Here is a 14,625-nt window from a genome sequence, read left to right as displayed (position 1 = left end):
CAGAAATTAGAAAAGGAAATTTGGAAATATGAAATGTATGGACAGGAGTTAGGGGGTGACTTAACTGCCATAGCTGTCTTGTACAGAGAAGAGACATCATAGTTAAAATAAAGATCTGGTAGACCTCTGAGATGTTAACTAAGCATGCTAAGCACTTTGCCACTTCATCAGTACTATACCATATCAATAATATTGATTCTGTACATAATTTTACACAGAAGTATCCTAATCCATGAAAAAAAATTTTATCAAAAAATTATATATCTACATTAATTAATTAAAATATGTAATACTGTTTTGCTTAGTTCAATAATTCCCTCAGTCATTTTTGTGATTTCATGTAAAAACTTGGAATTTCAGCCTGCCCTGAAGGTTCTTTTGGTCGTCAATGCTTCAATGTTTGCAACTGCAGTACAGAAAACTCTATTTGCCATCCTGTCCAAGGTTGTAAGTGCCGCTATGGATTTGAAGGTGAGTGTTGAAGCATCATCATCACCATCCTATTTTTCCAACATTCTCCACTCATTTCTTTTGGATGCCTGTCTTTCCTAAGCCACAAAAACAAACCTTCTTTACCTCTTCTGTTCTAGTTTTCTGTGTGCCCTGCTTTCTTTTGAAAGTTCTTTATTGTCATACTGTATACTGTTATCTTCATGTTCATTTATTATCTGTCTGGCACATAATTTGCATAGATTATACATCAAAAGGAAAGTGTCTACATATATACCAAGTGAATCATGTAGTCAAAGGAGGGTGAACATATATACAGTGATGCATCAACACATATGTAGTCCCAGTTTCAAAACAGCTATATATGAGTCCTCCACTGGGAAGAGTGCTAATGCTATAAGACCAGAACCTCCATGTTTGGGGTGCTATACTCCATACAAGATAGAAAGTGTCCCTGTCAGGATCTGAGAACAAAATTTAGCAGAGACAATATGCTGTTTTAGCAAATGGTGAGATACAAGATTTCCAATAGAGATTTATGAAAAGAGATGTCCAATTCATGTTGTGTACAGAAGAGAAAAGTTGAGTGCCATTGCAGAAGAGGGATAGGTGTCTGGAAGGTTTTATCAAGCAGATAGGTGAGGAAATTGAGTTTGAAAGTATTAAATTAAAGTTCATATTAAATTAAGGTTCATAACACATGGTTTGCCCTGCCCAATTCAGAAATAATACAAAGATCAGATTTACAATGTGGTATCTCTGCAGGAACTGCTTAATTCTTACTAGATTTAACATATGGTTACCTACAGTCTGTTGTTGCCCACATTCACAGCAGTGACTTTGTGTGCAATGCGACTGTGAAAAATTACCATGCAAGTGAGGAATTAGAAAGAAAATATGGAAATGAGAATATCAGTGGAACAACAAAAACAAAAAGAAAAATTAATGTGTTAAATATGTAGAATAATAGTCAATACATAAACCAAAGAAACCTTAGGATGAACTCCTGATGGAATTTAGAAAGATAAGTTCCAATTGACTGTGTGACTGTAAACTTTCATCAGGTGAAAAGAAGGTTGACCCATATTAACGTGGAATCTGCATTTTATGATGATGACCTGAGCCAGAATGGAATATGAAGGTTATTGGGATTGATATACACATCACATAGCTTATATGATTAGGGCTATTGTTTGGAAGAAGACAGAGTGGAATTACTGACTGACAACTATGGGCTCTTTTCTTCATCAGGAGACATGTGTGACATCCCCATCACTAGCCCAATATTCAAAGACAAAGACCCCGTCCTGCCTAGGCAGTCAACATCTAACAATGCTGGACTCATTGTGGGTGTTGTCTCTATCATCCTAATCACTGTTGTAATTGCTATCATCATCTACTACAGGTATGTATTACATCTTACAAATTACATCTTACAAATGATGTAAATGATGATATTACTATATAAAAAGAAAATTAAATTAGTTACATCATAGTTAAAATTAGGCCAGTAATGGTAGTTGAAAGTCTTTCTGAGTTCTTTGTGGAACAGAATCATATGGTGTTTCAGGCGGCGACTGGTGCGTCTGAAGCGTGAGTTAGCGGTGGTGCAGTACATTGCTGATCCAGCAGCTACAGGTAAGAACCACACCATGAAGAAAACATTTTATAAACCATGCCCGCTTATAGAAAAGCATCAGTTGTATTAATGCTTTTAACAAAAATTGATAATAATAATAATGGGATACCTTAAGCTTTGCTTATTTTTAGTTTGCACAAAAATGTTCATAGACACTATAGACAATTTTTGCATAATGATTATCCTCCACAATATTCACTTATGAAGTCTCATCTGTAGGAAGGCTAGACATGCTACCTCACATACTAAGTGCCATCTTGCCTCAGAGAACCTAGCTGCTTCCTACCTTGCCTAAAACATTTGCAGCTATTTCACAGACTTTACCCTTCATCCTACACCTTTCAAGCAAACTGGTTTCTATCCACCAGCACAGCTTCATTTCCCTTTGTAAAGCACCTTCCCTCACCTTTTCAAGGTCATGCCAGAGGGTAATCTACCTTCGGGAGAACAAAGAATGTGTGAGATCAGTTACAGTATGCAAGGCACAGATGAAATTCAAACCATATTAAAGTTTTGTTATGCATGAAAAATACCACACTATTGGAAAATTCCTATTTTGGTTTTAGTTCAATCATATGAAAAATACAGCACACTAAGATGAGATAATTTTTGCAGAAAAGGAAATATATAATATTGCTGCTCTCCTCAGCCCACAGTTCTGGCCATTAACCAGAATTTTCAGGCATCTGCACAGATCTTAAGGATCCCAATGATGATAAAATGTGTTTTTGTAAAAGTTTGTGATAGGTTTAACAGTTTGTTGACATGGAGTAACAGTTTAATATACAGGGAGATTAATAAAGACAAAGTTAGGAACTGTTTTCTTACAAATATGTAAAAGTATATATAACAATCAATTGTATTGTATAACAATCAATACAAAGGAAACGTTTTGTAATGATAATTTCTTGAATGAAAGCTTGAATTTTCATAATACAGCTTCCCTTTTCAAGTTTGTACCTCCATGTCAGCATTTCAAGAAATTGCTTTTCACATTAACTTTAGTCCACTTTCATTTATAACTTTCCAGTGATATATTTTCACTCTAACTTTTGCTTTGCATGTTTACTCACTTTAGAACGTCCCAGGCCTTCTGAGAACCGAGACAGTGCAAAGCTACGTTCTTCTTCTACTAAGCTTTCACAAAAGTCTGGTGAGATTCCCCCACTTTATATTTAACCTTCTTTTGATGGTTACTCAACATTGTGGTACAGACATTAGCTGCACACAGTGTTGTATCTCCCCTTTGCATTATTTTCCCTCGATGTACCAAAAAATTGGTTTTTAAGCTTTACAGAGTAGAACTAACCCTATGGCATCTGAAGTTATAGTTTTTGGCTTTTCCTTTTTCTTTTTCAAATAAAACAAAGCTTGATGCTCAGGAAAATTTCATATATTCCAAAAATTTGTAACCTCTTACTTGTCATGTGTGGGACATGCTATTTTTTTATATGTACCATTAGTCAATCACCACTAACTATTTACATCTTACTTTACTTTAAGGACAACCTGTAGCAAAAAGGTGGAGTTCAATAGCAGGTACTGCAATTTATCAATCTTAAAATTGCTTTTAGTTTTCAATAAAAGAAAATATTTAAGAACAGATGGTTTGCAGATTGGCAGTTCTAATCTATTGTTTGGCCATATTAGTTAATTCTACTTATAGAATAGAATATACCTATTTGAATGTTTCCATTTTTTTATGAAATGTAATTTAGATCAGTATACAAAAGCATAGATTTATAGTACTGTGCTTTAGTTAAGTGTTATCCTCATGAAGCATGTCAGTTTGTAATGCATCAAACAATACGTAGCTCATCAGCCTGTGCATCACATGAATGTTTGTCTTGAGAAACAGAAATGGTGTGGTAGCCATACTAATTTGTGATTTGTAAGTTACATGGGAACTCTTATCTGCTCTTAGCAAAGGCACTAGTATAATGGTTTACTTGATAATGGGCATGACTCTTGTTATTATCTCCAGTACTGTACATCAGTATTTCCTTCCATTTTCTTACTCATAAACATGTATTCAGTTACTGTAACCGATCCAACTGCACTTTTTTACAAGAGTGGATGAAAGACAAAATATTGTGTTATTAAATAGTTTCATGTTCAGGATTGTTAGGAGTGAAGATGTTTTAATCTCTGGAAAGAAATACAAGTAACCAAAAGTTTGTATCTATATCAAGTAAGAAGTAGCCTAGTAATGTAACTTTCTGGTCAGCACACTCAGCCCACAACTGAAAGGTTCTGAGTTTAAGAAAAATTGAGAAAGAACATTAATCTAAGTATCTAGTTCAGTTATGTACAAGCATGTAAAGCATGGAAGGAAAGACATGAGATGGGTGGAGTAGGTATAAAGTAGATAAATCTGTTATCTCCATTACACAGGAAAACAGTTTGATTTTGAGTTCATTAGTGTCTTATTTTTGGGTAGAGATGGGTTGTATTATTACAATCAATTTAACAGTTAATGCTGCTTATTCATAAATGTTCTGGAGGGACAACATTGGCCTTTCAACTTACACACCAGGTTTTTCTGACATTTCAATGAACCATACCACTAACCCAAAAATTTCCAAGATCACTTAACTCATTCATTTGCATTAACTGCACACAGGTAGACCAACTGTGGGGATCTCCCTTCATCTCTTTATCTAAGAAACCATTATAATGAAAATTCGCACACAACATTAGAAAGAGAAATACCAAAGCTAATGAGGATGAGCATGGCATGTTGCCTGTACCTTGGGTTATTTGATTAGTGTGGGTGGCAGGGTGATAATAGGAAACACATGTACCAGTTGACAGTTCTAGTGTTCAAGAGATCACATCATCACTGTACTACTATTAGTTCTCAAACAGATGAATTGAATAGATTTAGTAGTCAGGTCGAGTCATTAGGGGGCTTTAAAAGATTAGACAGATACAGTATACATACTTCAGACAGGGCCTGCCTGTAGCTCAGAATGCTATAGCCACAATTTTCTGGGAGTTGAAAGGAATCATTCAATTTGAGTTTCTAGAAGGAATGACAGTCACTGGAAATTCAAAAGCATTTTGGAAAAAAATAAGAGTGTTGATCAAGCTACAATAATGCTCCAGCTCATCAAGAGCTGCTTAGTTCTATTCAAATTTTGCTGTAAAACTCTTCCACACCCTCCTTATTTAAGGTAACAAAAAGGATAAAGGCACTAGGCAGACTGACCAGAAAGGATGAGGGCCAAGTCTTACAAACCCTTCTCCCTGGATATTTTACTTGACAAAGAACAAAACAAACTAAGTGTTTCTCTTTGCAGTAAGCAAACCTTCCAATATCAGGACCAGAATCTGAGTGCTCTGTTGTTTGCAAATACTGCTCTTACACATCAGTAACAATAATCCGACACTCAAGACAGAAATGATAATGTAAACTTTTTCAAACTCAATATGTTAAACTGTAAATTTGTAAACATCTGATACACAGAGCATTGTGAACTTTAAGGGCACTTCAGCATTTTGTTTATCAAAAATTCTTATTTAAATTTTAATAAAATTTAAATATGTAAATACATGCATATGTCTCATGTTTAGAAAGTTACATAGTTAGGTAATGCATGTGTAGCCTTTTCTATTATCTTATCAAAACTACTATTTGGTATTTAAATCTGCATTATTATGAACTAGGAACACTGATAACATTGATGTTTGATCTTTCTTTTCAGACCAACACCACTTTGACAATCCTGTTTATGCTTACCAGTCGGTGAGCAAATCACAACCCAACCTACTTGAAAATGGTAATTTAAATAATGGTGTCACCATCAAGAATAATCTCTCACTCAAGGATGATAAAAATAGAGAGTGGGAGAAACTGGGCACCTTCACTTTTCATGATGATGCATGCAGTTTAGGTAATTATTCAAATTTTCAGTTCATGAATTCTTCATGAACATCAGCTACTTAGAACCTGACCGTTCCCTGTAGAACAGTTTGTGTGGTTATTGCCCTCCCCTTTTGTAGCAACATTTCATCTACCCTGTCCCTATGTAGAGTCTTGGTGTTCTGGTTTTCTGCACCTAACTTGTCAAAAACTGAATAAATTGGTTTTATAGCTTTTTCATAATTTTCATTATATCAAAAGCTCAGTAATTAACATTTACTTTACTAATATTGATTTACTTATATTAGTAATATTGAGATTTACTGCTTACTGTCCTGCATCATTGTTTTAATACACCATGGGATAGATATTAGATAAACAGAATAAATTGAAAACATACCAAAACACAGTAGCTGACAAGACAGCAGTTGTAGCTTTGAGTGTGTATATGTGTATCTTGGTGTGTTTGCATAGTTGTATTTAGATGAATGTAGTGTACTGGATTTAAGTTTAGTTTGTGTTGTCATTTTTCCATATCCATTCTCTCTCAACTTTAGTTATGAATTCATGAATATTACTTGATCATAAAAAAAGGTGTTACTCCTTAAGAAGTACATTTCCCTCACTTTTGAAAACTGTTTGCAAACACTTGGAAAATATTTGAGAAATATTTAGAAAAGTTTGGAAACCATGTTTTCATCCATCCATCTATCCACTATTTGAGAAATATTTAGAAAAGTTTGGAAACCATGTTTTCATCCATCCATCTATTCACTCATCTGTCCACTCATCTATCCATCCATGAAAACTGTCTCTCAAATGCTTGCAAGTATTTGGAAAACATTTGAGAAGCAGTTTGAAAACATTGTTTCCAAATAATGTTTCCTGGTGTGTGCTTGGTCTTGATATGATTCAAGCTCCTTTAGAGCTATAAACAGTTTCTCTCTCTCTCTCTCTCTCTCTCTCTCTCTCTCTCTCTCTCTCTCTCTCTCTCTCTCTCTCTCTCTCTCTCTCTCTCTCTCTCTCTCTCTCTCTCTCTCTCTCTGTGTGTGTGTGTTTACATGTCCTCTCTACTAATATAAAACTCCCATTAACACACATATCTATCCTTGTATTCCTTCCTTGCATGTTCTAATCTTGAGGTTCTCCTCTCTTCCTGTTTCACTAGAGATCATGTTCTTACACCCAGTATAATATCTGAAAGATTGAGTTTCACATACACTACTATATTATCAGTCACATGAAGTGTTGTCACAGTTGTCAAAGTTTTACCCAGTGGTTAACCCTGGCAAGTTTCTACTGTAGAGACATTCACTGGTGGACTGATGGTTGCAGTGATGACTTTCAGTGTGTATATGTGTGAATTCTTTGAACTGTTTAATCCTATAGCATTTTACAATATAGTATTATAATCAAGATGTAATTATATAAATTTATTAAGAAATGCAGTTATGAATGTCTCATCATAGCCTTACCAACTGCCACCAAGTGCCCAAGACAAGATGCCTAGCAGACATTTATTTATCTGCTCTTATTTACATGGTTCATTAAAAATTGATGAGTTAATATAATAATTATATAATAACAAGGTTAAGCTGTTTCAACAGCTAAACATCACTTAATGACATCACTATCAAATGAAGGTTCATGTCTCATGTTTGCTTAATCTCACTAACAAGTCTTTAATATTTTTTTTTATTTTCCATAAGTTGGCATTGTCTTTTACCAAAATTTAACAAAAGGGCAAATTATATGTTAAAACTTTCAACTGAACATTGGAAATATATATTACAGCACTATGACATACCAAAGAGATACATCTTCATATTATTAATTAAATTAAGTATATATGTAATGATGATTTGAAGAGTAGTCCTGTTTTAATAAGACATGTTAGTGTAGATGCTGCCAAACAAAACTTGGAGGACAGTGTGACACTTCATATAGCCCTCTGCACATAACAATTAGAAACAAGAACACTGATTTTAAATAATCTTAAGTATTTCATAACATGAAGATAAAATTTTCTTAATATTTATTGAAGCCAACATGTCTATGAAAATCTTGTCCCTTGTCAGATTGGTATATAAATTATAGGGCATTTAATGAGTTTTAAAGAAATATGCGCACACTTGGGCTCCACTTGAACTTATTTGAATCTATACAATTAACTATTAATTAGTAAAGCCCAACTGTTCCTACTTTTACTTTAAATTTACCGAGAAAAAAATATTTATACAACTGCCTGACATCCCATGTGAAGGGGAAGGGTTGCCAAAACACACACATTTGGCTAAGATACTGGTAATGTAAAACAGGGTTTCTCTTCACCTTATTCTTTTGGTATACAATCTTATCAGTGAGTGTCCATAATCCAGGCCTTTCTTGTACTTCAGTAAGCATATTATTGCCAATGGCCCATGGATGGTATTAGATGAATGTATCATTATGTTAAAAGTGAAAAGTATTATAGTACAGTTATTACTACTCTTACATTTTCATGATCACTAATGAAAGTCCAAAACATATATGTATAGTTGATAACTATTTGTCATTGCTGTCTTAAGATTTAACATGAAATCAAATTGATTACAGTGACTAAAACAAAAGTAAAAGATAACAAGGATAAAGAAATTTTTCAACTAAATATGGATCAGATGAGTTAGTTTCAAACTTAAAAGGTATTCAAGCATTATGGATATTATAATTGGTGAGTTTTCCAGCTTTTAATGTTGGGTGTTTCCAGGAGCAGTTGGGGGTCACTATGATGTGCCATCAACACTACAACGACAAGCTCGTGTAAAAGCATTAGAAGCAGATGCTACAAATCCAAATCTTAATATTTACCACTCTATTGAGAGCCTGAAAGACAATCGTCTTGTGGAGCATGTGTACGATGAGATAAAACAGCGGCCACCACCACAAAAAGATCCAGGTTTGTAACAATTTATTTTGTTTGTTATGGTGTTTGTTCTATTAATCAGCTAATCTTAATGTTATGGCTATTTTGCTTCATTTCCCTTAAAATTCCTTTATAGGAGGGCAAAATAGAAAATGCTGAAATTTTTGCCTGAGGTTTAATTGAATGTTGAAACACTTCATCTCAAAAGACACTACTTGGCATCCATATCCACACAACTTGAGGTAATGTTGTACAACACTGGTCAGGAAAAGCTTTTGATATACTATAGTAACTCATTATGATGAGACCATTTATTGTATAAACAGATATTAAGAATCCTTACCATGTAATAGAAATCCCAGAATTCCTATCAGAAGAGTTAAAGTGTGTTAATGTAGGATTTTTGCTTTAGCTTTGTGACACGTTAAAATTTTCTCTTCTTGTATGGGAGTGTGGTTGTTATGTAGAAGTTGAACTTTCTAGCATCCTATCCATTAGCCAGTTTTATTTTTATCTTAGAAAAATAGTAACAATAATATAAATACAAAAATTGAGCTCTAATTTTGTGGTCCTATTTTGAAATATTAAGCAAAGAGAGAAAAATATAATTGTGGCTACAATTGACTTTAATTATATATCATACTTTTCTCGGTGTTGATCAGCTAAAGCAGCCCTGCTTGTGAATTCATCACTAATGCTGAAACCCTTAACTAAAACCTTAAAACTTGAAGCACTCCACTGAAAGAGAACTTTTAAAGAATGTACGTGGAGGAGTTGAATGTTGAACATGTAAATGTTAGATTCTTCCAACTTGTCCTTATCACTGTCCTTTCCTACATTGAATACCACACTATATTCAGATCTAGTAGTGGTAATGTTGTGTAGTTGTTCCATAATTATATAATCAACTAATATCACTCTTTAAAATGTAATATTTCTTTAAACAAAGATTTCAATATTTTTCTCCACAGGACTTTTCTTGCTTAAACTTTATGCATGTTTCAGTTTACTTAATTGCCCACAGATTTCAACAAAACTGCCGTAACTGGAAATCTCTACTACTTATAGGTATCTTGATCAATATATATATATATATTGATAGATTGTTAGTGAAATGTCGCTGTGGTGTTTTAAATTTTATTTAAATCAATAGACATTCTTTATTTCACATTTTTCACTGAAAATACCTTAGAATACAGATTTATACTGGTGGAGAATAGTAGATTTTAAATGACATATTGAGATATTTTCCAGGTGCATGAGCTAGTAAATCAAGTAGTGGCCAGTGAAAGGTGTACTCCATTTCACACTTTAATTTCTTTACTTTACTTTTTATTTACATTACTTTCACAGCATTTCACTTAAAAAATTAACACTAACCAGGATTAAAGATGTATTTAAAATACACACACACACACACACACACACACACACACACACACACACACACACACACACACACACACACACACTTGGAGAGTGAGGAGATCTAATTATAAGATCATGAATGGACAGCAAATCTGTACAAGGGTAGGCAGCAGTGCACAACTTTTTTTCCATCTTGTTTAATTTCATGCTGTAGGGGAAGAAGGCATGAACGTATAAAGAGTGAGATGGCTAAGAGCACAGCCAGTCCTGTCAAGTGAAGCCACCATAACCTTCCATCCATCATGCTTCTGTGGGGTGCATCTGTGACATCCAGAAATTAAATTAAACCCGTGTTTTAACCTCAACCATATTACCACATGCAACCTACATTTCGTACATACAGTGGTACTTCCAATGTTTCAGGTTACAAGCAAAAGATGTATAAAAAAAAAAAAATGCTTCAGGTTGCATGTGAATACTCAAGTTGTGAGTAATGTGTACATGCTCATATTGTTACTTTTGCCTAATATGAGCAAGACTCACATTACAAGTATAAACTTGCAAAAATTTGCTCAACATATGAGTACTTGGCCACAACCTAGTTCTGGTTAAAGATTGGAAGATTTAGCCTTTGTAACTCCTACGACATAAGAGTTTGTCTGTATGTGAGGAGGTTATCTTCTACGATCCTGTACCAACTTTCTTTGGTGGTACATTCCAGGCAGGAGGGTGGTGGTGGAGTTTTTTAAGCTGGTAAACGGTTCTGTGGGTCACCCCAAGATCAGCTAATATATATATATATATATATATATATATATATATATATATATATATATATATATATATATATATATATATATATATATATATATCACCAACAGAATAACCAAGGCTTTTTACCACTTGCCACCTCTAATACACCTCTTGATATGTCTAAGAAGTGTGCCAAAGAATGTCAACAGCTACTATACTATATCATGACACAGCAAACAAGCTGGGGCCCATATTCTACATTGCGCTTATGGTCAAACAGCTAAAAGAATTTATGACCATCAGACAGTCTTATGGCAGTCAGAAGTCATCGGTCATATCTCAGTCACTGCCTGCTACTAGAAAATAAGCTCACAATATGTCAACTTAAATGGAATGAAATAGGTTCTCGACATTATTTTCTTGGATTTAAATTATTTTGACTTCATATTATGACTTTGGGGAAGTTAGACAGTGTATCTAATCAAAAGATTTGTGATTACTGTATTTCCCACTATAAAAGTTTATTTATTTTTTTTTTTTTTCCAACTCCAAAAATCAACCAGCATCTTATACCCCAATTGTTAGGTTTGGGTAGGCCTATGGGTTATGGTTACTGGTACTAGAGTAACACCTAAACATCACTGTTTGACTCCAGAATGAAATATATGTTTTTATATTATTAGATGAAGATTACAAATTGAAATAGTGCTAAAAATTACTAAATAATGATTATGAACCAAAATAATGCTAAAACATAAAAGCCAATTGCTGTAACTCTGAAGCACATCACTCAATAGCCTTACCTTATGTGAATAAAATTTGTAGTAAATTTATTAAGGTAATGAATAGCTTTACGTTGAAGTTATAGTCATAATTTGTATGAAAAAAAGTTACATTAGCTGGTTACGCTTCATGTACTCACCACAAAACATAGCTGCGCGCACAACCTAAATATGTGCAGGAAGTGTTTTGTTTACCACTTCAAGTCAACAGTTGCTTGGGGTAGGAAAACTGTTACTCTTCAACCAATAGTGGGAACATCTTGAACACAGAGAAAAGCAGAAAGCAGCATGAATTTTCAGGATTTGAAGATGAATAATATTTGACTTTATTTTACAATATTCTAATTTCATTGTGATGATTATTAAAATATTGTCAGTTCATCTTATGCTTTGCTTAAGTTGTTCAGTAGGGGAATATCCAGTAGCCTACAGTCATGGACCAAAGCATGATTGCGGGGCGGTCTATGAAGTTCAAGGAAAAATGGGGCTCATTTTATTTTTTCTAAATATCCCCTGCCAAATTATAGGTGTCTCATATGGCAGAAAATATGGTATATGGAAGATTACGGCCAACAGCCCAACACATGCAGGCTGAGCAAGGCAAGGTTTCTTAATGTTCAGGAAAACTGATCGTACAACTCTCAGCAATTATTTATAATAATACCTTATTACCTCAATTTTTTACTCATTTACTCATTATATTTATAATAAAAAACACCAGGGGATTGTGTTATGGTACAGCCATGTTGTCATGATGTTGACCGATTTCTGACAGTCATAAGCACTAAGACAGGCTGAACCCTGTTATAGCATTTTATGACCAATAATAGAAGTTTATGGATGATATGAGTTCATGAGTTACATGAGATGCGCGATTTTGTTTCACTATGACCAACAGACTTGGCTATGACAGTTTGTTGAACATGGGGCATGAACTTGTCAACATATTGTTTTCTATACAAACTTTACACATTGAATTGCCATGGCACTTCTGGAATCTTTGACACCATTTTTCAGCATACTCACAGTGGTGTAAATTAAACTCAAGTTTCAAAGTAAGTTGTTAAATCATCATCATGCCAGATATGTCCACACCATCACTTTCTCTGTTGAAACCACTGCATCATGACTTGATCATAATCTGTTTTCATTGCTTTTTGTATGCATATTTCTTTCTTTGAATCACTGGCAGCAAAGAAATGCCTTAACTTTCCCTGCTGTCATTTTATATCATACACAGCTGATGATACTGTGCCATAAACTTCACACAGATGACAAACAAACACCACAGTCCTGTGCCATAAGCTTCACACAGGTGACAAACAAACAACACAGTCCTGTGCCATAAGCTTCACACAGGTGACAAAAAAACCACAGTCCAGCTTTTGCAGTACTCTCACTTTTCTTTAATTCCTATTGTGTTAAGTTTGCATTAGGTGCCACAGTTTCCACTTCCTTCTTTTGAAGTCGAAGCTAGCATGAAATAAGGGTCACAAATAAAAAATCAAAGGAAAAAATTCTGCTCAGCACCAGTTACACACACACACACACACTGCATAGTTTCTTGAATGGACTGGCAGTGTGGTGTGGGATCACTCCCAAGTTTACTTGCTTCATTTCTATCCTAACATTTTCCACAGATGTTGATTATACATAAAATCTATTATAAAATTTGATGGTAGGTAACTTAGAGGAATCTAAATTAAATTTATATAGAGGAAAAGATATAATCCATTTCTAGATGATACATCCCAAATCCAAGATATGAATAATATTTAGCTTATTTTGTATATTTCTTGTTCTCTCCTTAATGATAGCAACAAAAAATGTTCCTAATATTTCATCAGTTGGTTTGGTAACAGCCTGTGAATCTATCAATTTTTCAAGGGATTCCGACCACCCTAGCTATTAGAACAAATTTTCTGTTTAATTGAATGAAAATACATTACTAAATATATCTATGCATTTACTTTGTTATTTACTAGTACATTTTATTTGCATTTTTAGTATTATTATTTAACAGTAATATGACATGTGACATGGAGTGCATATTCACCATACCTTTTCACAATTCAAATTATATCTCAATACACCACCTACAGATGTACCTTACCTCTTCTCTAAGGATATTTAATTTTTTACATGCTAACCTTTTTTTTTTTTTCTGTGTTTCCATTACATTGCTATGTACACATGGTAAGAAAAAAAGTATTGGTGCATTATATGCATGAATCATTTTGACACCACGGAACGAAGGACTGAAAAGTAGTGGCTGACTTAATACATGTTAGTAGCCCTGCTGTAACCCCCAGCATGGAGGGCTATGACAGCCCTGCTTGTCACTTGTGATATTTCCATGGTGACTGGCATGACCATGATATGAAGATAACCACATAAACATCTTGGCACTGTATGGCATGTTTTTAGGTGAAGATATGAAACAATCACTGAGTGTTCTAACCTTACAAACAAGCCACAGCCAGGCATGCCAACCCTCCCACAAAATCAGTGGTTGCTCTAATGTTTACTAAAGGCATTGGACCTCCTGTGCACCAATACTTTTCTTTAACCATGTGTACATGGAAGTGGAAACCACTGCACTGTTTAAATTGTAATTCTTCCCTAATTATCAGAATAAAGTACCCAGATACACACTGGCAACTCCAATCAGTGCAGGAGATAGTAATAATAATAATAATAATAATAATAATAATAATAATAATAATAATAATAATAATAATAATAAACACACACACACACACACACACACACACACACACACACACACACACACACACACACACACACACATTTTAATTTATGTACATTTGTTATATTTCTAATAACTCCAACTTAAATGCTTATA

General features: G+C 34.1%; 1 protein-coding gene and 1 long non-coding RNA gene across 16 annotated transcripts in view; one reads left to right on the top strand and one right to left on the bottom strand.

The window, feature by feature from the left end:
- LOC135103060 (uncharacterized) overlaps positions 1 to 14,625 on the bottom strand; it is a 47,140-nt gene that overhangs the window by 14,537 nt on the left and 17,978 nt on the right. The gene's annotated exons all lie outside the window — the stretch shown is intronic.
- Positions 1 to 14,625, top strand: part of LOC135103051 (protein draper-like) — a 44,559-nt gene that overhangs the window by 23,161 nt on the left and 6,773 nt on the right. For 4 of the 11 annotated variants that reach the window (XR_010269897.1, XM_064008961.1, XM_064008970.1 and 1 more), the window contains exons 14-19: positions 361 to 471; positions 1,702 to 1,855; positions 2,021 to 2,088; positions 3,168 to 3,242; positions 5,797 to 5,985; positions 8,701 to 8,889. Coding sequence is in view for 10 of the 11 variants with exons in the window: in XM_064008961.1 (XP_063865031.1) it covers positions 361 to 471; positions 1,702 to 1,855; positions 2,021 to 2,088; positions 3,168 to 3,242; positions 5,797 to 5,985; positions 8,701 to 8,889 (786 nt within the window). In the remaining variant the exon portion in view is untranslated. The remainder of the gene's footprint in view (positions 1 to 360; positions 472 to 1,701; positions 1,856 to 2,020; positions 2,089 to 3,167; positions 3,243 to 5,796; positions 5,986 to 8,700; positions 8,890 to 14,625) is intronic. The other 7 variants (XM_064008965.1, XM_064008964.1, XM_064008962.1 and 4 more) reach the window with 7 other exon arrangements.

Source organism: Scylla paramamosain, chromosome 8 (genome assembly GCF_035594125.1).
Source record: "Scylla paramamosain isolate STU-SP2022 chromosome 8, ASM3559412v1, whole genome shotgun sequence".
In the NCBI taxonomy this organism is placed as follows: domain Eukaryota; kingdom Metazoa; phylum Arthropoda; class Malacostraca; order Decapoda; family Portunidae; genus Scylla; species Scylla paramamosain.
The sequence above is the reverse complement of the archived record's forward strand: the minus strand, read 5'-3'. Positions and strand labels throughout refer to the sequence as shown.